Genomic DNA, 24,984 nt, shown 5'->3' with positions numbered 1-24,984 from the left:
TCTTATTAAGAAATAATTGAAGCATATAAAAAGGTGATCAATTTAATTACTTTTTAGGGAAATGCAACTTAAAGCCACAGGAGGAAGGAACAAATAAAACTTCAGTAAGTACCAGTACCCACTCACCATAATGGCTAACATGAACAAGTTTAGCAATAGCATATGTTGACATAAATATGCAGCAACTAGAATCCTTATACATTGCTAGGAGTGTAGATTCATTCGACCACTCCAGAAAATAGTATCTTTGGAAGCTAAGAGCATGCCTCTCCTATGATTCTGGAATTTCCCTCCTAGGTATAAACGCAAGAGAATTATTTATGTGCACCAAAAGAAATGTACAGGAATGTTCATAGCAGTTTTAATTAGTCAATGATGAGAGATAATTAAAGCAATTTGGTTATTCCACTTCTAGACATATATCCTAGAGACTCTTAATCACATACACAAGGAAACAGGTGAAAGAATAATTGCAGCACTATTTCAAGTAAAAACAGCACCACCTCTACCAACAGTAACAACAAAATAACACCTTAAATGTCCACCAGCAAGAGGATGGATTAATACTGCAACAACTTGCATAAATCTCATGGGCATTATGTTAAGCAAAAGAAACCACATATAAAAGAATACACAGACTGATTTTGTTTAAGGAGTTTTAGAACTAGCAAACTTATCCTTGGTGACAGAATTCAGAATGAGTTACCATAAGGGTTTCTTATTGACTGGAAAATGCCATAAGGAACCTTTTCAGGGGGGCGGGGAGTGTGATAAAATACTACAACTTAATCTAGATGGTAAATACACAGGTAAGCATTTACCAAACTATATACTCAATATTTGTGTACTTTGTTGTATGTAAGTTATACCTCAAAAAATATCTGAAGCAAAAATAACAAAATGTTAATGTGTTAATTTTTAGTGGTGGCTACACAGAGTGCTATTACCCAATTCTCTATATTTTCCTGTATATTAAAATTATAATTTGGAAAGAGAGAGAGAGCAGTAGTCCTCCATGACCAAAGTGACATCCATCCTAGAAGAGATGACACTTTGAGTTGGGGACCCATCTCCCCAATGGTTGGGTGGGTTCCCTTACAATGGGGAGCAGACGACAACAGCCAACCAATCATCCTCTCCTAGTGGAGCTGAGGTTATCGTCATTGTCACTCTCTCAGTAAACTGACGTAGCTACTAAAAACCAGAGATGTTTTGTAGGCTCTTTTTAAGATCGGCTTGGCCAGTTCTTCAGCTGACAGGGACCCTGAACCACCATGCAAGAGCTGGGCTGGAGTATCCATCACCCTGCATCCAGCCCTGGCCAAAGAGGGAGAGCTGCATTTGAAAGGCAGTTCCTTGGTCTCAGCCGCCAGATTGGCTGCTGCTCTGCCAGCCCACAGTGTCGCCAGTGGGTGCCATAGAAACTCAAAGAGCATGAGGAAGGGAAAGAGGGAAAAATATTTTTAAAGGGGAAGTGGGGGAAAAAAGAAAAAAAGAGATAAAATGAAAGGCGTACATGCTTTGCCCTGGCTGGGTGGCTCAGCTGGTTGGAGCGTTGTTCCATACACCGAAAGTTTGAGGGTTCGATTCCCAGTCAGAGCTCATGCCTGGGTTGCACATTCAATCCCTGGTTGGGATGCCCATGAGAGGCAACTGACGGATGTTTCTCTCTCACTTACATTGATGTTTGTCTTTCCTTTTTTCTCTAAAATCAATAAACATATCCTCAGGTGAAGATAAAAAAAAACAAAAAAACAAGAACAACAACAACATGCATTGCCTTGTTCCTTGAGGGACCTGGGTTATCTGCTTCCTTATGTGGAGCTTCTTCCTCCTGTGCGCTCAGTTCTTCTCCTTACGCTGTGGAAGAAAGGAGTGTGTGGGGAAGCCCAAAGCAGCTCTGAAACAGGACAAGGGCTGCCTTTCCATAACTACCAACTGGCAGGCTACTTAACCTCTCTGTGCCTCAGTTTCCTCACCCGTAAAACAGAAGCAGTGATTCCACCTCTCAGGGTTGCTCCGAGGGTAAAATGGTGCACGCCAAGACCTGACCTGGGGGTCCTTGATAACCAGGATAAGGCTTCTCGCTTCTCCCTGAGGCTGGAGACCTTGACACTGAGTTCCAATAGACTTTTTAGCGATGACGTCTGTTGAGCCCTTAATTTGTGTCTAGTGGGACTGAATTTTTCATTTAATTCTATTTTAATTGTTTTCCATGTAAATAGCCACCTGTTGAGAGCAGCTACCGCATTGGGCAGCCCTACTGGTCCCTCACGCGGTCACTAGGCCCATTAGTGTGGACTCGGAGAGGTGCCAGGCATTCTCTGCACCTACGCACTCCTTTCTTCCGCGAACAAGCCGCTCCCTAATAAAGTCGGCGCTGGAGGGGACGCCTAGGACGGTACTGAGCCCTAGGCCCGGGGACCTAACTTAATAGCAATTAAGGTTTTTAAACGCATGGACTCCACCGACTTCTGTCCCTTTTGCCCCCACCCTCTCCACCCACAAAGCTTAATTCCCTTGGGGAATGGGGTGGGGATGCGTGGGAGCCTCCCTCTGGGCCTCTCGCGGCTTTTGGTTCCTTTATTCTTCGCAGCAAACCAGGGAGGCTCAGCATTTCCACTTCACAGGTGAGAAAGCTGAGGCTGGATTAGGTTCAGGGCACAAGGCGGGAAACGCAGAGCCCCAGCCAAAGGGTAAACTCTGTGGGTCTCTGGTGACGACAAAGACATTCTCGTGGGCTGGGTTGCCAGGACACGCGGGGAAAGCGGCGGGTAAATATTTGGGGCTGTAACCGGGGCTGCGGCCACTCCTAGTCATTGCGGTTCCCCGGCGGGCGCGTGGCGAGGGCTGTGTGTGGGGACAGGGGCGTCCCCGGCGCGGCGGCTCGGTCCCACCAGGCGGCCCCGCCCAGCCCCGCCTCCGGCAGCGACTATATATGACACCGGGGCTGCGTTGGCCGCGGCTGGTGAAAGTGCGCGCGCCTGCGGACCTTGCTGCGAGAGGCGCGGCGGGAGGGCTGCCGGGCGAGGGCGACCGGCAGAGCGGGCGAGCGAGCCTCGGAGCACCCCGGTCTCGGCGCGAGCGTCCCACTGTTCCCGGGCCAGCACCTCGCAGGACCTTCCGCCACGCGCGCTGGGCTGAGCCCGCCCATGAAGCCGCCCGCAGCGCAGAGCAGCCCCGCGGCCGCCGCGGCCGCAGGTGAGTGGGGGTCCCCTTAAAGCCCTGGGTCCGCAGGTGGCACCCCCGGGGGCGGGGAAAGAAGGGTGATGCCGTATCGACCATTTACCCCCCACCTCCCCTTCATCCTCACCGGCGGGAACTCGTCCCTGGCGGGTCCAGCTTCTCTCCCCACGCAGGGCGGGGGATCCGAGCCCGACACTCGTCGGGTACATCCTGACTCAGTTTTCCCACCGCCACCGCGTTCTCACACGCCCTCGGGGGAGCGAGCGTGGGGACACGTAGCCGGCAGCGCGTGGGAAAAGTTCCACTGTGTCGATTTCCTGGGTGACCTTCGGCCTACACCTTTCCCCTCTGGAGGCTCAGTTTCCTTATCTCTAAAATGGGCGGGATAATAGACTCGTGCGGAGCGTCGGTTGAGTATTAAAAGATAAGAAGCAACGGCAGCGACCGCGTGGCTGTCACTTGGCAAGCGCGCAGTGAATGTTAGTTATCCTGGGGAATGGTGGAGGCCCCCTCCAGGCGGGACGGCCGCCCCTTTCGCTTCATCCGAGCCCACGCTCCCTGCCCCCAGCCCCGGCCTTGGACTCCGCCGCCGCCGGGGACCTGACGGACGCGCTGTGCGAGTTCGACGCGGTGCTGGCTGATTTCGCATCGCCCTTCCACGAGCGCCACTTTCACTACGAGGAGCATCTGCAGCACATGAAGCGGCGGAGCAGCGCTAGTGTTAGTGACAGCAGCGGTTTCAGCGACTCCGAGAGTAAGTGGGTCCCCACCAGGGAAGGCGCGCAGAGCCCTAAGACTGCCCTTACCCGTCCACTAAGGAGCGCTCTGGCGCGGGTCTCAGTTTGCGTCTCTGATAACCTAGGGGTGGGCGGGGCCCAGCGAAGGAAGCCCTACGGCTCAGAGCAGTCTCTAGGCCGCTGGGAGAGCTGAGTCGCCAGGGTGGTAGGCCCAGCGGGCCAGAAAGCTGGCCGTAGTCACGGGGAGCCTCCTGAGAGCAAGCTGGTCTACCTTCCACCCGCAGGTGTCACGAGTCAGGAAGGTTTAGGCAGCTTGTCCTGCCTCAGCCAGACAGGACTCCTGGGACTCAAGCCTTCCTGACATTTCCACAGTTCCCCTCCTCCCTTCTGTCCCCACTTTGCTCCCCTCTCTGCAATAACTTTTCAGGGGATGTGGAGCAAATGGTGGGAGGGGACATGAGAGGTCACAATACTGAAACATTTGTGAAACCAGGAAAGGTTTCACAAATCAACTGCTGTTCTTGGGATTTTTGAAATAGCTTCTTGCACTTCCTTTTGGCTCTGAGCTCCCAGACTTGCTGCTCTATTACATACAGTTTTGAAAGATTCCCTGGCACTGCTGAGTTCAAGTGTTTTAGGAAATGCCCTTCTTCCTCCAGGCAGGTCGGTCAGGGCGAGTGCTGGCTTGGACTCCCCAGTCAGGCCCGGGGGAGCCAGAGAGCAGATGGGCACAGAAATGCTTCCTGGTGACTTCCAGGGTCTGTGTCCTAAACAACCAGGAACTCAGATGTCCTGTAAAGATTACGGATATCTGTTTAGGTGTCAAACAGCAAATTTGGTGACTTCTTAGTATTACATGATTGTGGGTTTCAAATCCTGGATTATTTTTCAAAGTGAATTTGAAACAATTCTGGGTTATAGTTGAGACGTCACTCCCTAGATGGCTACAGGCATGTATGTCCCTCCCTTTGCTGCCCTCAACTCTGGAAGTAAAAGCAATGACCTTTCCTTGTAATTCTCTTCTTTTGAAGTCTGAAGTTCTTCCTTGCAACAGTCCTAGACTTAAACATGAGCTGTCCTCCTGAAAAGGGATAAAGGGCGCTCACCACCCTTCAGGGTATGAGTCAGAAACCTGAGTTCCAGCTGACTTTTGTTTGGCAGCCTTGCCCAAGGGTTAGATCTAATTGCAGCTCTGAGGTGAAAGGGAATGTAATAGTGTGCTGTTAATTTTCCATTTTGTATTTTTGAACTTTGTGGCTAATGACCAGACCACTTATTTTTAATTTCAAAGGGAAGTCTAAAAACTTTTGAAATATGTCTCGGTATCTGTGGCCAGACTGAAATACATCTCCTTCTACTGGGTAATGGAGCAAGTTATTCATGGAGGACAAATTCTCTCCCCCACAGGAAAGAGAACTGGGCGGCCTGTCCAGTGCTGCTCTATTGCAAGAACAGCGCCTTTCTAAACCACAGCTGCATTTGGCTGGGGGCACAGTCTGAGCGCCCATTCATGGGTGATTGCAGCTCCCTTTGGGTAGAATTTCAGATCTGGGATCTGTTTTCAGGGGCCTCAAAGGGAAGGAACATTCTGAAACATTCTGAACAGTTTTGGGGGGATATTTAGAATACTCTATAGTTGTTCTTAGGGTATGTGCATATATTTTGCTTTGTGTTTGTGTTGTTAACTGTTAAATTAACCCTTAGCTTGCTGTTTAGAGAAGTAATGGGGAAGGTATAAAGAAGGTTCCAATGACACTGGTCTTTTCCACAAATGTGTAGTTTGTCCTCCATAAGGCTGCTTAGAAATATTCTTGGCAGAAGTATTATATATCTAAATAGCAATTTCTTAGGGACGCATAGTATGTATATCTTAATTGCCACCAAGAATTGAGCACAGACATTTGTTATACTCATTTGTCTGATTTGTCTGTTTAATGCTTTTCTGTGGAAGAGAATGCTTGAGAGAGGTATAGCCTACTGAATTTAGTTCACCAAAAGGGAGACATATCAGGATAATGATAATAAGGGGTCACTTTTGCCAAGCCCTTGCTGTGATTACTATTATTATTTATTAGCTGTTACTATTAGAGATCTCTTTGCTGTGCCTTATATGCATTGTCTCATATGATCAGTACCACAGTCCTATAAGTTCTATCACAGTTCTGTTACTACCACTGTTATTTACATTTTTCTGATAAAATAGCAGAACCACATGGGCTCTCTCCCTACGGTCTTGCTCTGTCATGGTGGATTGTTGCCTGGAATAGGAACAAAGTCCTCAGGAATAGACTTGAAGTCCCATCGGGCCCAGACCACGTGCCCACTTAGCAACAGTGGCTGTGCTTGAAGGTGTGTTTTTCAAGTAGCAGTCATGTGGCTGAGACAGCGGAGCCCAGGCTGAGCACTGTCAGGACTCTGGGTGCCGAGGGGGCTTCGGTTTCTCTAGTTGTAAATTGAGTGAATGCTATTTAATAGTGCAATTAGAAATATCCAAAAGCTCATAATTAGGAAGAAATATTTGTTCTGTTTAATAAACAGTAAAATGCATGTATCATGCTATGTCACGTAGGTTACATACACATTTAACGTAATATCTTGCATGAAAATGTTAGCATATGAAACTCTAAACCAAGGTTACCTTGGTTTTCACTTGACCCACTGCGTTCCTAATTCAGGAAGAATCTTTCCTTTTCTCATTAAAAAATATTAGGTTACTTGCATTCAAATGAGAAAAAGACATTTCTTCTTCCACCCACAGTAGCAAGTTACTTAGATAGGAGAGAAGAATGGATATTTAGTAAGAAAATACTCCTTCCTGTTTCCACTTGGGGAGTCCTAAGACATGAAGAGGACCAAAATAACAACCTTCACATTAGGGGTGGCGTCCAAATGGGGATGATCAAAATAGACTGGTTCCTTTTCCCTACTTGGGCTCCGGCAGGTAACCTCAGGCACCCTAGTGGGAGTCGTTTTAACTTTAGCAGAAAAGGACAGGGCAGTTAGGAGCTATGCAGTGTGGTTCAAACTTTATCCTCAGAGGCACTGCAGGAATTGTAAACATCTTTGGTTTAAACTTATTTAAAAAACTATACTGTTTCCTCAGTGTTTTCAGAACTCTAAACGCACATCATGACGTCTCAAATATGTTTAAGGTCTGAAGTCTACTCTATAGACTAGGGCTATTATGATATCGCAGGGGGAGCAACTGGCTTTCTTAGCATGAGCAAGACCTAGAATGTGTGTATATCATTTCCTAGGCTCTCTCTAGGTTCCTGTGGGACCTTACGGATCCTGGGTGCCAGGCTACGGGTAGCACATGGTCTGATCAGGCATAGGAGCCATTGAGACTAGAACTTGTTTAAACCGTGAAAGAACGGGGAGTTAGGAGCCCTCAGGTTGCCCTAGTGCTGTGTTAGGAATTCTCAGTGGGTGATGGGTCTCACTCTGAAGGCCACCTGGAGAGTTGCCTAGAGGGACTGAGCAGTCTCAGAGAGGAAGCTGAGACGACAGTGGTGAAACTGAGAAAAAGGCTCTTTCTTTTTCTATCTCACTTTAGTGAGGCTGTCAGAATTTAGATTATTGAGGAGGCGATTTACCATCCCCCATTCCCTGTGGCAAAAGGGAAACAGGTCCAAAGCTTTCTTTTCCCAGTTAATTACTATAGTTTGCTTGCCTTAAACGTGTGGGATTGTTCTATATTTACAGAAGCTCTGGACAAGGTTCACTGTCTGTGGTTTTACTTCCCTCTGGACTAGCGCATGGTGGTGCTAACCCTAAATTACCTTTCTCCCCACCCCTAAACTAAAAAAACACATCTACCTTTTAAATAAGCCTCTGTTTCTGCAGCTGAGCTTCCCAGGCTCTGCTGGTGTTCCTAAGGTGAGATGTTTGTGTGTTTAATGTACTTACCTATCTTTTGACATGGTCTTAGAAAACTTGGTCCCTGAATTTGTGGTCCTTGACTTCAGCACAGCAAGTTGACTTGCCAGGGATGTTTTACTTTAATGGGGCTTTGAGTTGCTTGTGAGATGGGCTTTCGAGCTGATCGAAATAGGTGTAAGGTTTTTAAAATATCTAGTCTTGCCACCTGCCAAAGTTCCCCAAATTATCACTGTTATATGTCCTTTAAGCCCCTGTTAATCATACCTGATATATGAATGAGACAATAATACATTAATATGTTATCAGCCAGTGAACATTGTTGTCATTTTATTATACTAACTGGCTGTTATTTTGCAAAGAAAAGCATTCCAGGGGAGTGAAGAGAGCAGGAAGTCAGACTTTGCTCACCTTTAAATTTACCACAATGCATAGCGTGAGACCTTGTCCACTGAAAATGCTTAATAAAAGTCTGTAATAAGTTTTATTGGATAAAGGGTAAAGAGAGGTCTAGAGCTTGAGGTACTTCTGTGTAGGTGGTTTGTTCTTGGGAGGTTTGTTCTAGGGCACCCCTGAAGATAAACTTCTCTTTGCTGCTATCTGAAGAAGAGGAGGAAACCTGGGCCCAAAATCTGGATTCTCATTAAGATTCTCTGTGGTGACCTGTTTTCTCCTGGGTATTCCGTCCTCCATTTTGCCAGGAACTTTAGAATAAAATTGTGAAATCCATAGGTATCATACATACAGCACCTAAGTTATCATTTTCCTTTTGCAAAAGAAGAAACTAGCCTCAGAGGTGCAGTGACTTGCACAGGGTCACCCAGCTCTCCCAGGGCCTCTTATCCCACATCTGTATGGTGGCAGCTTCTGCTGGGCCCACAGTATCTTTGAGGCTTTTGAGGTTGTCCTTTTAATCTTTTTCATGGATGACATTTGTAGAATATTATCACAGGGTAGAACTAAACTGTGGGCAGTTTTGGCTCAAGCATGCTGGGGTTCATTTCCTTTTGATGGCTGAATATTTTGGAGCCTGGAGTCAAGTTTGACCCAGATTGTGCACAAGAACTCTTGTAAAGAGAGAGATATCAAGATGTATCAGTGAGCCTGAATGTGAGCTAATGTGTGTGTGTGCATGTGTTTGTTCCCCTGCCAAAGGATGAGTGTATGTGGATGTAAAATTGCTGGAGAGTTGGAGCAGAATAGAAATGAAAGTCCAAAGTCAGGGCAGGGGCTATGGTATGGGGTGGGGTGGAATAGGTGTGGTGGAGAAGTGGACTCTCGAGGGCCAACTGTCTCTGGGAGATAGAGAACAGAGGTGTGGCCACTGAAATGTGGGCCAGTGAGTCTCTGGGTTTGGCACTGTGGGCCAGGGATGGGGGTGAAGCTCTCGGATGCCCTTTGGAACCAAAGATAATGTGTCAAAGTCCTCATATTCTTTCCTTCTGGCTTAGGAATCTGGGCACGAGGCCTGTCTCCCCAGGGCCCTCTGTGGCTTTCCTGCCCCTAAATCTTGCCTCATCTTTTCCCCACAAATTTGTGGTGATTCTCCTGACTACTGCATGGTGACAAGGAGTAACACTCCCCTGTAGGGTTGCAGTGGACACAGCCACTTTCCTGTATGTAGGGGAAAGGCTTTCCTTTGAGAAAATCTGGTCTGCTCTAGAGGTGGGCTTTGCTGACAAGGTGAACAGGAGGAACTTCCCAAGTTGAGTTCCACTGGGTACAAGGGTAAGAAATATTAACAGGGGTGCCAAAAAAAAGTGTTCCATGACCAAGTAAACTTGGGAAATAGGACTTTCTTTATCACAAGACATCTCAGGGATGTTAAAGTGGAAATGCACAAGAGGAATCTCCTATTTCCCAAACTTAGATGATCACAGTTCTTCTTTTCAAAAGACCAGTAATCTAGGAATATATATTCAGGGAAATGTGAGAGGTTCAGTGTTCAGACCTCATTAGGTGTTCATCAGCAAAGCCCTGAAACATGATGTGGTGAGCTGGACCTCTAAAGGCAAAAAGATTGTGAAGGTTGGGCGTATTTAGAAAAGTGGACAAGATGGGTGTGTAGGCTCAGATGACAAAGTGGTGGGGTGCTGGGCCACCTGGCAGAAGAGGGTGGGAGGAAAAAGACCTGGGTGATGTGCCTGAGAGCTTGTATCAGCCTCTTAAGGATGAAGATATTTCTGTTGGGACCAGAAACCTCTGCTCCTGAAAACCACTTTTATTCTGGGCATATCTTTTGTAACATAGTCATGTTCATTTTTAGTTAAGGGGACCAAAAAAGGATGTTTTTGCCCCGTCCTGACCTGGAGGTGATTGGATTAGGTGAGCGAGGCTCCTTGCGGAGTGGGGGCTGGCCAGGCCCTCATGATTCGGCTTCCCTCTCTCACCTGAAGAGCCTTTCCAGCGCTCATCTCTGCTCTACGGCTGTGGCTGGCTTTGTGTTTTGTTTTAACCAGGAAGACTGCTCCCTTGTGACCTCAGTGGCCACATCCTGCTTCTGTTGTCTGCTCTGCCTTTGAGCCTGTCGTAGTCTTGCAGCTCAGCTAGCAGCTCCTTTCCTTGTCACAGCCACATGGCTCAGCTGTGGGTTGGTTTCCTCTCCCTTGGCAGGAGTCAGAGAAATAGAATCTCAGAACTTCAGAGCTGGAAAGGACTTTAAGGATTATTTAGTCCATCGTCCCATTTTATTGATGAGTAAGCTGAGGCCCAGAGATACTCTCTTGCTCCAGGGCACTCCAGTGCTTAGTAGGTGAGTGGTTTTCTTGACCCCCAGTGCAGCCCTGCTTCAGCCGTGTAGTCCCTCTAGTTTTGGGGGGTATGGCAGTGAAAGCTTGAAGTATCTGTAACAGACAAGCTACAGGAGGAGAAATCTTTATCTTTGACCCTCTCTACCTTATCCCCAGAGTGCAGGCACATGACAAAATTCTCTCTTGAGTAGGCAGCAAACATTTTTAAGTCATGAGATCCAGCCTTTTGTTTATATTTTCGGGAGTTCAGACAGCAGGATGGAAATTTTTTTAGGAAAGATAATTCTTTATGTCAAAGATCCCAAACCAGCTGGGTGTTGTTCAGAGACCTGGGCAGTAGGCCACTATGCGTTGCAGAGGCGGCTGGTCTGGTCGTGATGACTCCCTCATACCCTGCCTTTTTTAGGGAAGAAGGGCTTTTGGTGTGTAGGATTGGAGGCACGCACTCACACATACACACTGGCACACTCTTCTGTCTCAAATCATTTTGGGGCATAAACATAAAGTCTGGAAATTAGCCTGCTTTCTTTATTAGAAAGTTATATCTTTTGCTTCCTTTGGAGATAAGCTGTTGGTCATCAACAGACTGTAGACTGAAAGCCATTCCTAATGAGTTGGGTTATATTTTCTTTCCTAAAAGGTGCAGATTCACTTTATAGGAACAGCTTCAGCTTCAGTGATGAAAAACTGAATTCTCCAACAGACTCCACTCCAGCTCTGCTCTCTCCCACTGTCACTCCTCGGAAAGGTGAGTTGCCTAGTTGGAGTTGAGGTTTTTTCCTTCCTTATTCCTTTCCCCTTCTCAATGTCTTCTCTCTTCCTTCTGATCCTTAATCAATCTTTCCCAAATGCAAAGCAAGTAGATGGCTAATATTTTATGTAACTTGTTATTTTTTTAAAGTTATTTTTTAGAGAAGGGGGCAGGGACGGAGAAAAAGGGGGAGAGAAACATCAATGTGTGAGAGAAAGGTTGCCTCTTGTACGGACCCAACCAGGGACCTGGTCCTCTACCCCGGCATGTGCCCTGACTGGAAATCGAGCTGGCGACCTTTTGATTCACAGTGGATTGGCTCAATCCCCTGAGCCACACCAGTCAGGGCAGAATTTGTTATTTTTTTTTAAGGATTTTGATAAGTGTGAAAATGAAATCAGATAATAGCCAGAGGAACAGTGTGGGGGAGTGGGGTGGTATACAAAAAACCAAATTCACAGGGAGAAGGAAAGCTTGTAGACTCTAGACTCTCCTTTCTCTCCTGTGGTGTTCTCTCAACTGCGCCAGAGGACAGTGCCCTGCCTCACTGGTTGGTTCTAGAACTTAAAACTTAGTATTTAGGCTTTGCAGAAAGTAGGATTCTTTTTATTGCGTAAACTATTTAACCAATGATTTCAGATTACCAATTTAGCAATTAGATGGGGTCATCATTATGAGACAAGCAATGATCTAACATGATTCAAAATAGTAGCTCCAGCTTGTCTCTGCTGTAATATTAATAGACCTAGAAGTTTTTAAAGATGTATGAACAGTTTCTTATTTTTTGTAACTAAAAAGTGTCTCCAGGTAAAGAGCTGAATGTTCTGTTATAGGCAATTAAAACAAAAGGAGTTTTGTTTCTTAAAAATTTATTTATTTATTTATTTTTAGAGAGAGGGGAAGGAAGGGAGAAAGAGAGGGAGAGAAACATTGATGTGTGAGAGAAACATCCAGCAGTTGCCTCTCTCAACTGGGGACCTGGCCCACAACCCAGGCATGTGCCCTGACTGGGAATTGAATTGGAGACCTTTCAGTTCACAGACTGGCACTCAATCCACTGAGCCACACCAGCCAGGGCAGGAGTTTTTTTTCTTAAGAAACATTATACTTGGTGGAAATAGTTGCAGAATGCAATAAAAATGGAACATAGTTAAAAAATATGAATATTCTATCACTTTTCTCACTCTGGCATTAAGGCAGAATTTTCCTCTTTTTCAAGAGACATTTTAAAATCCTCTCAGCATGGCAATATTAACAGTTGCTAGGGATTCCGCCATTGTCTAGCTCTGCATCTGTAACAGAGCTGTTGGATTCAGAGAGACAGAGCAGTCTAGAAAGTCATTTAAAACATGCCCAGATTGCTACTTGATCCTCGAAAGGTAGGAATTAAAGAGAGGAACAAAGCCCTACTGGCAAATTGACTTTAAAAGCTAAGAACAATGAGCCATTTGTAGCCAGTAGGGGTTAATTAATACAAATATCCAGGAATGCATTTCAGAGAAGGCACAAATGATGAACTCTACAGAAGAAAGCAAGATATACAGAAAAAAGTATGTATCTCCAGCTGTAGAGGGAATGAAATCAGAGTAAAGACTCATTATCTCCTGCGGGCACCTGCATGGTATGAGAGAAGCCTCATGTCACTTTCTCTGTACCACTTCGAGCCGGAACCAGTGGCTCTTCATGCATTTCCTACTGGAAGGACACTGAGGGCCTAAGTGACAGCACAAACGAGGAAGTGTCAGAGAGAGAAGTGCAGCAGGACTCAAGGATCTGGGGTTCCGTTCCATACAGGGCGATGTTTTCCACATATTTTTGACTGATAATTCAAATCCTACACAATAAAAAAATCAAAACCTTTTATCTTCCTTCCTTGCTTCTCACACCACCCCCACCTCCTCCCTAAATTTAGAAGGCCTTGAAGGGAGGTGGTTTTTCCAAGCGGTTGGGGTGAGGGAGAGAGATGAAGGAAATATTTAGGTCACTCTTCGGAATAAGTTTCTGAGTTGACTGGAAGTAAACATTGGAGAGACACTTGGGGTTGGTACAGGACGCTCTTCACCCACATCTCTGAAGATACAGAGATGCAAAACAGGGTTGCATGATGGTGGGAAACATGGGAGTCATCAGCTGTCTGATACGGGGAAACTGAACTCCACCTGTTGTTTTTCAGCTAAACTAGGAGACACAAAAGAGCTAGAAGACTTTATTGCTGATCTTGACAGAACATTAGCAAGTGAGTACATGCATGGTATTAAAAAAATCAAACAAAACTGACACCTCTGATAAAGTGCTGTAATGTTTACCAACTTGCTTGGGGGCAGGAAGTTATAGCACAAGGCCTCTTTAGGTTCCCAAATAGGACCCTAGTGGCTCAAAAAGAAATTGGGGGGATCAGCTTGCCTTAAAGTAGACTGGTGCCTTTTCAAACAGTGAGAACAGACCACCAGCCAACAATGGCATTTTGTTTGAGAAATGGAGAGTAAAGTAGTATAGTCATTAGAGCAAGATTGGAGCTTTATCGTCACGATGGCTGGCCAGGCTTTTCACAGAAGAAATGAGCTGATTTCTGTGCAACCATTATGCTGACACGCCAGAGGATTCCATCCCACAGGACGGGGAAATTTTCCCAGGATAGGTCCAGGGGCTTGGTGACGTCTGACTTCCAGAGGGTTGGGTCCCAAGAGAAAGAGTTGGCTAGGGGAGACCTGGTAACCAAAGACCCACACCAATTACTGAAAGACCGGTATTAAGTATGTGACATCTGATTTCCCATTTGGCCATTACACAATGATACCCTATTTTGTGTGACCAACAAATGTTGGAAACTGAAGATATCTAATCATAACGGCAAGGAGGAATCTAGAAGGGATGGGAGACTCAATTTACATACTGTTTCAAACAGGCAGCATTGCAGGAGTCAGAAGGATCAGCTAGAGCTTCTGATATAAACATTTCAGCAGCTCTACTCCTGGGGACTTTGTTCAGCCACAGACCAGGCTTGGAGAATTTTCAATGAAAGAGTTAATTTTTCCATAACATAGTTTATGTTATGCTCTGCTAAATGGCTGGGTAAAATATGAAAAATTGAACCGAGAATTGGTTATTTAAAAATAACTGTTATTAACACAATTTCAGAAAGACCTAAATATTAGGTGGAAAGTCTTGTGTGTTCTCTACCTGCAGATCTGATTGCCCATTTTTTACGTACTGTGCCATCCCTCATTGGAAGACCAAGGCTTGTTTTCACAGAGATCTTTGTAATTGCAGCTCAGTTTGTATTAGACCCATGTAACAAGCCTGTCTCCTTCATGGAAATTGCAGCTGGCTGACCAGTCATACCAGTTAATCAGACACACATTATGTGGGAAGCCTGCCATTAAGCTTGTTGCTTTGATGCATATCTGAGATGGTAGTTAAGCATAGGAATCGTAAACTTTTGTGAGTGGATAACTTTGTCTATCCTATTTACAGATATGTGAGAAAGGGAGAAGTTCTGGGTCCCGTCATCGTAAAGAAGAAACTTCAGAAAGCTCTAAGGACCTGGTAAAATCAGCTACAGAATTTGCTGCCAGAGGGAACAGAGATGAGCACTCACCTACCACCAGACCATTCTCAGGCTGGTCCTAAGACTAGCCTTTGGGCTCATTTCTGGGCAATTTTGACAGTGAAACGGACTTTGTTTACCTGCTTGCAGCATATTAGAACACACCACCCATGCTAATATTGTATTTTCTCTTAAAACATAGCTTCCCTGTAATTTAAAATGCTTTTATGAAAATATTTGTAATTAATTATACATAGTTGGAAACAGTGATATGCTTTTCTCATTATAATATATTTTTGTATGCAAATAAAATTTGAACTGGAGTCTGTATTTTGTAAGCTTTCATTTTTTTATTTCCTTCAATATATTATAATTCAAATAATAGTCTAGTGGGAATGACCTGCTTCTTGATGTCTAACAAGGACCTTGGATGCTGCCAATTGTACTAGACAATAGGATGGTACACACAAAGTGTTACTTCGAAGTTCATTTCTGTACTCGAAAGAGAATTGTTGACATATGATTAAAGGAAAATTTTAATTTGAGGATTGTGGTTTTGATGGAATTTGGGTTTCTCTTTGATCTCTGTTCGCCTCTCCTCCAATTTAAGGGAAATATCATTTTCATTCACAATCCAGGACTTAAATATGAGGGAACATTTGGGCAACTAGGAGACTTAAAAATGGCGATGCTCTTATAAGTCTCTGTGCTAAGGAAGATTTCATGGTGTTGGCCTTGCTATTCAGCTGGCTTTCATGAAGCCAGAAGGTCTAGATGCGATGTCCTCTATAGTGTGGGCTTCATGTGGAGGCCAGTGCTCACTCCCCCACCCCATCCACCTCTTTTGGAGGATGGAGAGAGGTATAAAAATAGGAAAGTTCAAATTTTCTTATTTATGATTTTCTATTTAAAAGCCTAAAATAACTAGGTATTACTTTGATAACCAAGTAATTTAAAAACCTCAATTCTTATGTTCTCATAGGTCACACATTCAAAACTTAGTTACTTATAGTTTTATTTATATCTTCAAAAGTGAGCTATATTTAATCTGTTTTTTAAAGGATATCGGGAAACTAAAACTTTCTAAAAAACTCCCTTTTCTCCCAGTTTCTGGGAAAGCTTTTGGGTTGAACCCATATGTTTTCTTTATTTCTTTATTGAGATATAGTTTACATACTCTGATATTCATCTATTTAAAGTTTACAAATCAGCATTTTTTAATATACTTACAGGGCTGTGCACCCATCACCACTAGCTAATTCTGGGTTTATGGGCTTGTGTATTCTGGATATTTTAGATGAATAGAATCATACAATACTTTTGTGTCTGGCTTCTTTCCATGGTCATACTGTTTGCAAGGTCCATCCATGTTGTACATGAACCAGTACTTCATTTTTTTTCATGACTGAATAATAATCCATTGTACGGATATACCATATTTTTGTTGTGTGTGGATATATGCTTTAATTTCTCTTGGGTATATAACAAGGAGTAGAATTCTTATGTCATATGATAACCTCATATTTAACTTTTCTATAGGAGCTGCACCATTTTACATTCACACTAGCAATACATAAGCATTCCAATTTCTCTACATCTTCACCAACACTTGTTATTGTCTGTCTTAAAATATAGATATCCTAGTGGGTGAAAAGCTGTATCTTATTGTGGTTTTAACTTGCATTTCCCTGATAGCTAATGATGTCGAACATCTATTCATGTACTCATTGGTGATTTTTAGACTTTAGAGAAATGTCTATTCAAATCTTTTGCCCACTTTTTAGTTAGGTGGTCTTTATTATTGTTGAAGGAGTTTCCTATGTATTCTATATACAAGACCCTTATAAGACCTCTGATTTGCAAATATTTTCTTCTATGCTGTCCTTTGAAACACAAAAGTTCTAAACTTTAATGAAGTCCAATTTATTTATATTTTTCTTTTGTTACTTGTGCCTTTAGTGTCATATCTAAGAAACTATTGCCTAATTCAAGATCACAAAGTTACTTCTATGTTTTTTTTTAAAGAATTGTATAGAATCACACAGCTCTTACATTATATAAATCTCACACTTCTGTCTTTGATGTACTTTGAATCAGTATTTGTATACAATGTGAGGGAGGGATCCAACTCCATTCCTTTCACATTTATTCATTTAGTTTTATGTTTCTAAATTCTCACCCAAGGGTATGTTTATTGATTTTAGAGAGAGAAGAAGGGAGAGAGAGAGAGAGAGAAGCATGATGTGAGAACAAAACATTGATTAGTTGCCTCCTGTATGCACCCCGACGGGGGGGATTAAACCCACAACCTACGTATGTGTCCTGGCTGGGGATCGAACCTACAACCTTTGTTGTATGGACAGTGCTCCATCAAACTGAGCCACCCAACCCGGGCCAGCTCCATTCTTTTTTAAAATTAAATTTCTCAAGTAACATTGGCTAATAAGATTATATAAGTTTCAAATACGTAATATTAATACATTATCTGTATGTTACATTGCATGCTCATCACCCACAGCTTAGTCTCCTTCAGTTACCATATGTTTGACCTCATTTACCCTCTTCTACCTCCCCTCATCCCCCTTCCCTCTGGTAACCACCATACTGCTTGTTGTCTGTAGTAGCAATGAATTTTCTTTGGCTGTTGTTTTGTTTGTTCATTCGTTACTTTGTTTTATACCCCACATATGAGAAAAATCATATTCTTGTCTTTTTCCATATGACTTATTTAAGTAAACATAACTTTCAAGATCTATCCATGTTGTTGCAAATGCCACCAACTCCATTCTTTTGTATGTAAATACTATCCAGTTGGCGTAGCAGCATTTGTTGGAAAGACTATTCTTTCCCCCATTGAATTGTGTTGGTATCCTTGTTAAAGATCAATTAGCTATAAATGTATAGGTTTATTTCTGGACTCTCAATTCTAGTCCAGTGATCGATATGTCTATCTTTATTCCAGTACCACACAGTCTTGATTACTATAGCTTTGCAGTAAGTTTTGAAATCAGAAAGTGTGAGTCTTCTAACTTTGTTCTTCTGAAGCATTATATTGGTTGTTATGGGTAACCTGCATTTTCATACAGATTTCAGGCTCAGCTTGAACATTTCTGCAAAAAGTCAGCTGGGATTTTCAGAGAGATTGCATGGAATGTGTAGATCAGTTTGGAATTTATAGATCAGTTTGGGGAGTATTGCCATCTTAGCAACATTATCTTCTTTTCAATTAATGAACACAAACTGCCTTTAATTTATTTAGGTCTCATAATTTCCTTCAGCTGTGCTTTTTAGTTTTCAGTATATGAATCTTACATATCTCTTGTCAAATTATTCCTAATATTATATTCTTTTTGGTGTTATTGTAAATGAAGTTTTTTAAATTTTATTTTCAGATTGTTTTTACCAGTATTTAGAAGAAATACACTTGACTTTTGCATATTGGTTTTGCATCCTGCAACCTTGGCATATTTGTCATTAATTCTAGTAGTTTTCTTATGGGTTTACATACAAAATCATACCATTTACAAATAGAAATAGTTTTACTTCTTACTTTCCAATATGAATGCCTTCTTAATTTTTTCTGCTTAATTGCCCTAGCTAGAGCTGCCAGTACAAGGTTGAAAATGAGAGCTGAGAAGGCACATCCTAGACCTGTTCCTGATCTTTGAGGAAAAGCTTTTAGTCTTTCACCATTAAGCATGTTCTTAGCTGTGGGCACATTTTCTTTTTCAATTACAATTTTTCCATGACCTGAAACTGTTTCTTGCTTATGCTTAGGAAGCTTTATCTGCTTTGGATAAATCTTTTTTTCATCAGGACACCAGTGGCTGGTTGTTCATTACCAGTATAATTTTTATCACTAGCGTCTTCTGGGATGGAGGACCTGTCTGCATGTGGCAGCTCTTTCTTTATGGTCTCCTGGAACACAGGCTCCCAAAGTTAGAATTGCAGGGTATGTGGCCTGTTGTGAAGATATGTTAGTGGCTTGGGGAAAGGAAATGGATTCTTTCAGAGAAGTGTTGGGGAAAGAATAGTTTACATTCTATAAACCTCTGTTGGATGAATAACTGGGGACAAGCAGAGCTTGTGGGCTGAGTCACAGCGTGGGATTCTGAGATACTGAAAAAAGTGTTTTCTAAGATGCAGTTTAAGTAGCACATTCCTAACCTGTTTTGAAAAACACATATTAAGGTCATGCATACTTGAAAAGTGCTGCATGGTATGTACCCCACGTAGAGTTTTATTATGCATCTTAGTGCATAAATTATTTAGGGTTCAGTCTAGATTGGTGGATCAGAAAACCCAAATATAGTGTCTTACACAGAAAGGAAGGTTTTTTTGGTTGGTTTGTTTGTTTTGTTTGCTCACTAATAGCCCAGAGGTGAGCAGTACAGAACTGGGTGACCGGCTCTATGGTCCAATGTGGCTGCTCCTGTTTTGTCATCACATTTACATCCTAGCCAGTAGAAAGGAGAACAGCCAAGTCAACACAGGCTTATTTTTAAATGACATGACTAGAAAGGACACAAATCACTTCTCTGCATATTCTCTTATTTAGATCTTTGTTAGATGGTCATTCCCAGCTGCAAGGGAGGCTGTGAAAAATGTTTCTAGCTGGGCAGATATATGTGTACTCAGCTAAAATTTGAGAATGCTATTATTGAAGAAAGACAGAGAAAATGGGTATTGACGGACAACTAGTCATCTCCACCACTGACTCCTGTAGCACTCCCCGCACTCCGAGACCCGGATGCCAACAGCAGGCCCTTGCAAACTTGGGGGATTCCTACCTGGAGCGTGTTAGTCAGTGGGCTTTCCTGGAACAGAACAAGCCTGATATCGAGCATGCAGAGGTGTTAGGATATGAATAGCATGTTTTTGAGTTTGGAAATTTTCTGTTCTAACTTCTGGGAGGAATAGCTAAACCAAAACAAAACAAAAAATATGACACACACCCAAAGTGACAGGATCCAGTGCCAGCCCAAATATTTATGCACCAGCCAGCCTCTAAGGATGGGACAGAGGAACCAATGCAACCTCTTCTTGGGGGCATTGTGACAGAGGTGGGCTGCACTGCCCATCTATCCCAGGTGTGAGAAGGCTGTCTGAGCTGAGGGGCTGTTGGGGGTGGTGGGTAGCCTATTGGCAATCTGGGTGAGGAAGCTGAGGAGGTGTCTCCACAGAAACATTTCTGTGGGAATTAAATTGGGAAAAGGAGGAGAAAGTATGGGCTTTCAAACCAGACCTGTTCTGTCACTGTACCCGTGTGCTGTCTCGCCTTCACCTTCCTCTCAGAGGCTCTGTTTCCTCATTTGTAAAATGGGAGTGTGAGTCCTTGTCTCCCAGTGTCATTGTGAAGATTAAATATAGAAAACATAGTGTCTAGAGCTCCTCATCCTCCTTTTCATATCATGAGGACACTGGGCTCCTCTACTCAAGGCAAAATTAAGTTTTACTTTAAGTGGTCTCAGAGGCAGGTCCAACACCACTGGAGTTAGCAGATGTCTGATGGGACCAGAGGGAGCAAGGCAGGGAGGAAACACAGGACAAAGAGCCCAGAGACAGGCTCCAAGCCCAGCTCTGCCCTTGACTGGATCCTGGCCCCTCTCGGGGCCTCAGCTCCCTCCAGGTTAAGCACAGGAGGGAGGCTCAATGTCCTTGAGTCTCTTTAGCCTCTCCAGTTGGGTGGCCCTCCCTCTTACCTCAGGCTTGTGCTCTTTTCTTAAAAGCAGATGAGATATTTTTCTTGATGTTTCAGTCTGTGTTTCTTCCACACTGTTCTCCAAAATGTTTTCCTGTGCTACTTTATTTGGCTAAGAAGGTTTGTGGTGAGAGATACCAAACAGGAAATGTCTGTCATAGCTGCTGTCTGCTCTTTTGTTGTTTTAAGGCTTTCTCCTGAACAGCTTACCTTCTCTGTGTCACTTGGTATTGATTTAAGTGGAAAGGGAAAGGGAAAGGGAAAGGGAAACCCATTTTTAGAAGGGAACATTTTCCTTCAGGTTCAGAGTTTACTGAAGGTTAGTGATCACACATAATGACAGTATTAAGTGTCTCCTTCGCACCACAGGGCTTTTGCACATGCAGTTCCCTCTGCCTGGAATGGTTATCCTTCTCTGTTTTTCAAGTTAATTCTACTTCTTTAGGACTAAGCATCACTTCTTGAGAAAGCCTTCTTGGCCTCCCAGTATAGGTTGGTTCCTTGGAGCTATTCTTGTAAAGTCCTCCTTAAGTACACTCATCTTGGTTTGCAAACACATGTTCATGAGTAGGATGTTTTGGGTTGATTTCTCCCCACCCTCCTGCAAGTGAACCACAAGCTCCAGAAAGGCAGGAACTGCCTCTGGTTTGGCATGTCACAGTATCTCCAGTGTCTGGCATGATACCTGGCACATAGCACTCAGTCCCTACCTGTTGAATGAATGAGTGAAATTTCTCGCTTCCTTTACAGCCCAGGTAGGCTGGGTATGACACCATGACTGTGGGTTGCTCTTTTGCCTTGTCCTCTCACTGGGCAACCCTTCCCTTGCAGGTCTTTTTTTTTTTTTAATAGTTTTTTTGTTATATAGGGGTTTTTTTGTTTTTTGTTTTTTGAACACATTGGTCTCCATCTACCCCCCACCACTTTCCCCTGCCCTCCTCCCTCCTCTCCCTCCCTCAATCCTTCCTCACTTTGGCTTTGCCCATGAGTCCTTGCTATATGTTCCTTGACTTGACCCTTCCTTTCCTTTTCCCCACCCACCACTCCCTCCTTCCCTCTTGTCTCTGTTGGTTTCTTTTTCCTTTCACTGTTGCTGGTCTTATTTTCCTTGCATCTTTGTTTTGTTGGTTAAGTTCCACTTATAGGTGAGATCATATGGTATTTGTCTTTCGCCCCCTGGCTTATTTCGCTTAGCATAATGCTCTCTAGTAACATCCACACTGTTGCGAGTGCAGTAATTCTTTTTTTCTTTCTGCTGCGTAGTATTCCATTGTGTAAATACACCATTTTTTATTCCAGTAATCTACTGATGGGCATTTAGGTTGCTTCCAACACTTGGCTATTGTAAATTGTGCTGCTATGAACATTGGGGTGCATAGGTTCTTTTGATTGGCGTTTTGGGATTCTTAGGGTATAGTCCCAGCAGGGGAATCCCTGGATCAAAAGGCAGTTCCATTTTCAGCTTTTTGAGGAAATTCCACATTGCTTTCCACAATGGCTGCACCAGTCTGCATTCCCACCAACAGTGTACTAGCGTTCTCTTTTCTCCACAGCCTCGTCAGCACCTGTTGTTTGTTGATCTGTTTATGATGGCCATTCTGACCAGTGTGCGGTGGTACCTCATGGTGGTTTTGATCTGCATTTCCTTGAGGGCTAGTGATGCTGAGCATCCTTTCAAATGTCTCTGGGCCCTCTGTATCTCCTCCTTGGAAAAGCATCTGCCCAGGTCCTTTGCCCATTTTTAGATTGGATCGTTTGTCTTCTTGGAGTGGAGTTGAGTGAGTTCTTTATATATTTTGGAGATCAAACCTCTATCTGATGCATCATTAGCAAATATATTTTCCCATAGGGTTGGCTCCCTTTTCATTTTGCCAATGTTTTCTTTAGCCGTGCAGAAGCTTCTTATTTTGATGAGGTCCCACTTGTTTATTCTTTCCTTTCTGTGCCTTGCTTTAGGAGACATATTGGTGAAAAAATTGCTGCATGGGATATCTGAGAGTTTCCTGCCAATGTTCTCCTCTAGGACTTTGATGGTGTTGCGACTTATATTTAAGTCTTTTCTCCATCTTGAGTTTATTTTTCTGTATGGTGTAAGCTGATGATCCAGTTTGAATTTTTTGCATGTAGGTGTCCAGCTCTCCCAACACCATTTGTTAAAGAGGCTATTTTTACTCCATTTTATGCTTCTGCCCCCTTTGTCAAATATTAGATGCCCATAGAGACCTGGGCTTATTTCTGGGCTTTCTATTCTGTTCCTCTGGTCTATGGATCTGTTCTTGTGCCAGTACCAGATTGTTTTGAGTATAATGGCTTTGTAGTAGAGTTTGATGTCCGGTATTGTGATCCCTCTTACTTTGTTTTTCTTTCTCAAAGTTGCTGCAGCTATTCGGGGTCATTTATGGTTCCATATAAATTTTTGCAATGTCTGTTCTACTTCTGTGAAATATGTCATTGGTATCTTAATAGGAATTGTGTTGAATCTATAAATTGCTTTGGGTAGTATGGACATTTTGATGATATTAATTCTTCCAACCCATGAACATGGTATATGCTTCCATTTATTTGTATCTTCCTTAATTTCTTTCTTCAGCGTTGTATAGTTTTCTCCATACAGATCTTTTACCTCTTTGGTTAAATTTATTCCTAGGTACTTTATTTTTCTTCTTGCTATATTGAATGGTATTTTTTTTCTGATTTCTTCTTCTTCTATTTCATTGCTGGTGTAAAAAATACCTTTTATCTGAATGGTGACTTTGTAGCCCACTGTTTTGCCAAATTCACTTATTAGGTTGAATAGTTTTTTGGTGGAATCTACAGGGTTTTCTATGCACACTATCACATCATCTGCAAACAATGCTAGTTTTACTTACTCCTTTCCTATTTGGATGCCTTTTATTTCTTTTTCTTGTTGACCGCTGTGGCTAGGACTTTCAATACTATGTTGAAGAGCAGTGGTGAAAGCGGACATCCTTGTCGTGTTTCCGATCTTAGTGGGAAAGCTTTTAGTTTTTGCCCATTGAGTATGATGGTGGCTGTAGGTTTTTCATATATGGCCTTTATTACATTAAGGTATGCCCCCTTTATTCCCATTTTGCTGAGTGTTTTGATGATAAATGTGTGCTGTACCTTATCGAATGCTTTTTCTGCATCTATCGAGATTATCGTGTGGTTTTTGTCCTTCCTTTTGTTTATGTGATCTATTACATTTATTGATTCGCATATATTGAACCATCCCTGCATCCTTGGGATGAATCTCACTTGATCATGGTAATCTTTTTAATGTGTTGCTGGATGCGGTTTGCCAATATTTTGTTGACGATTTTAGCATCTATGTTCATCAGCGAAATTGGCCTGTAGTTTTCTTTCTTTGTAGGGTCTTTATCTGGTTTTGGGATCAGGGTGATGCTGGCCTCATAGAAAGAATCTGGGAGTCTTCCCTCCTCTTGGATTTTTTGAAATAGTCTGAGAAGAACAGGGGTTAGCTCTTCCTTAAATGTTTTGTAAAATTCTCCTGTGAAACCGTCCAGCCCAGGACTTTTGTGTGCCGGGAGTTTCTTGATTACTGCTTCAATTTCCCCAGCTGTTATCGGTCTGTTCAAGCTTTCTGTTTCTTCCTCCTTCAGTGTTGGAAGATTATACTTTTCTAAAAATTTGTCCATTTCATCAAGGTTTTCCAATTTCTTGGCATATAATTGTTCATAGTAGTTTCTGACAATCCTTTGTATTTCTGTGGTATCAGTTGTTATTTCTCCTCTTTCATTTCTGATATTATTGATTTGGATCCTCTCCGTTTTTGTCTTGATGAGTCTGCTTAAAGGCTTGTCAATTTTATTTATCTTTTCAAAGAACCAGCTTCTGGATTAGTGGATCCTCTGAATTGTTCTTTTTGTCTCTATGTCATTCAGTTCTGCCCTAATCTTGCCTATTTCCTTCCTTCTGCTTGCTCTGGGATTTATTTGTCGTTGTTTCTCCAATTCTTGAAGTTGTAGTGTTAGGTCTTTAATTTGAAATGTTTCTATCTTTTTTAGGTAGGCCTGCATTGCTATGAACTTCCCTCTCAGGACCGCCTTTGCTGTGTCCCATAGGTTTTGGACTGTTGTCTGTTCATTTTCATTTGTTTCCAGAAATTTTTTGATTTCTTCTCTTATCTCATTATTGACCCATTCATTGTTTAATAGTGTACTGTTCATTCTACATGAGTTTGCAAGTTTTTGAGGTTTCTCTTTGAGGTTGATTTCCAGTTTCAAACCCTTGTGGTCTGAGAAAATATTTGTTATTATTTCAATTTTCCTGAATTTGCTGAGGCTTGCTTTGTGTACTATCATGTGGTCTATCTTTGAAAAAGTTCTATGCACACTTGAAAAGAATGTGTATTTTGCTTCTTTGGGATGTAAGGTTCTATATATGTCAGTTAAATCCATTTGATTCAGTGC

The 24,984-nt window shown here is 43.0% G+C and overlaps 1 protein-coding gene across 1 annotated transcript; it reads left to right on the top strand.

Moving 5' to 3' along the window:
* Positions 1 to 2,966: 2,966 nt before the first annotated feature.
* Positions 2,967 to 15,368, top strand: RGCC (regulator of cell cycle). The gene is made up of 5 exons (XM_054586387.1): positions 2,967 to 3,201; positions 3,755 to 3,940; positions 11,193 to 11,300; positions 13,477 to 13,539; positions 14,778 to 15,368. The coding sequence occupies exons 1-5, from the start codon at positions 3,153 to 3,155 to the stop codon at positions 14,783 to 14,785; spliced, it is 414 nt and encodes a 137-aa protein (XP_054442362.1). The 5' UTR covers positions 2,967 to 3,152; the 3' UTR covers positions 14,786 to 15,368.
* The last annotated feature ends 9,616 nt before the right edge of the window (positions 15,369 to 24,984 follow it).

The sequence above is a fragment of the Pteronotus mesoamericanus genome, unplaced genomic scaffold, assembly GCF_021234165.1.
Source record: "Pteronotus mesoamericanus isolate MK-2021 breed Mesoamerican mustached bat unplaced genomic scaffold, CSHL_Meso_final contig_94, whole genome shotgun sequence".
NCBI lineage: Eukaryota > Metazoa > Chordata > Mammalia > Chiroptera > Mormoopidae > Pteronotus > Pteronotus mesoamericanus.
This window is presented reverse-complemented; position numbering and strand designations above follow the sequence as displayed.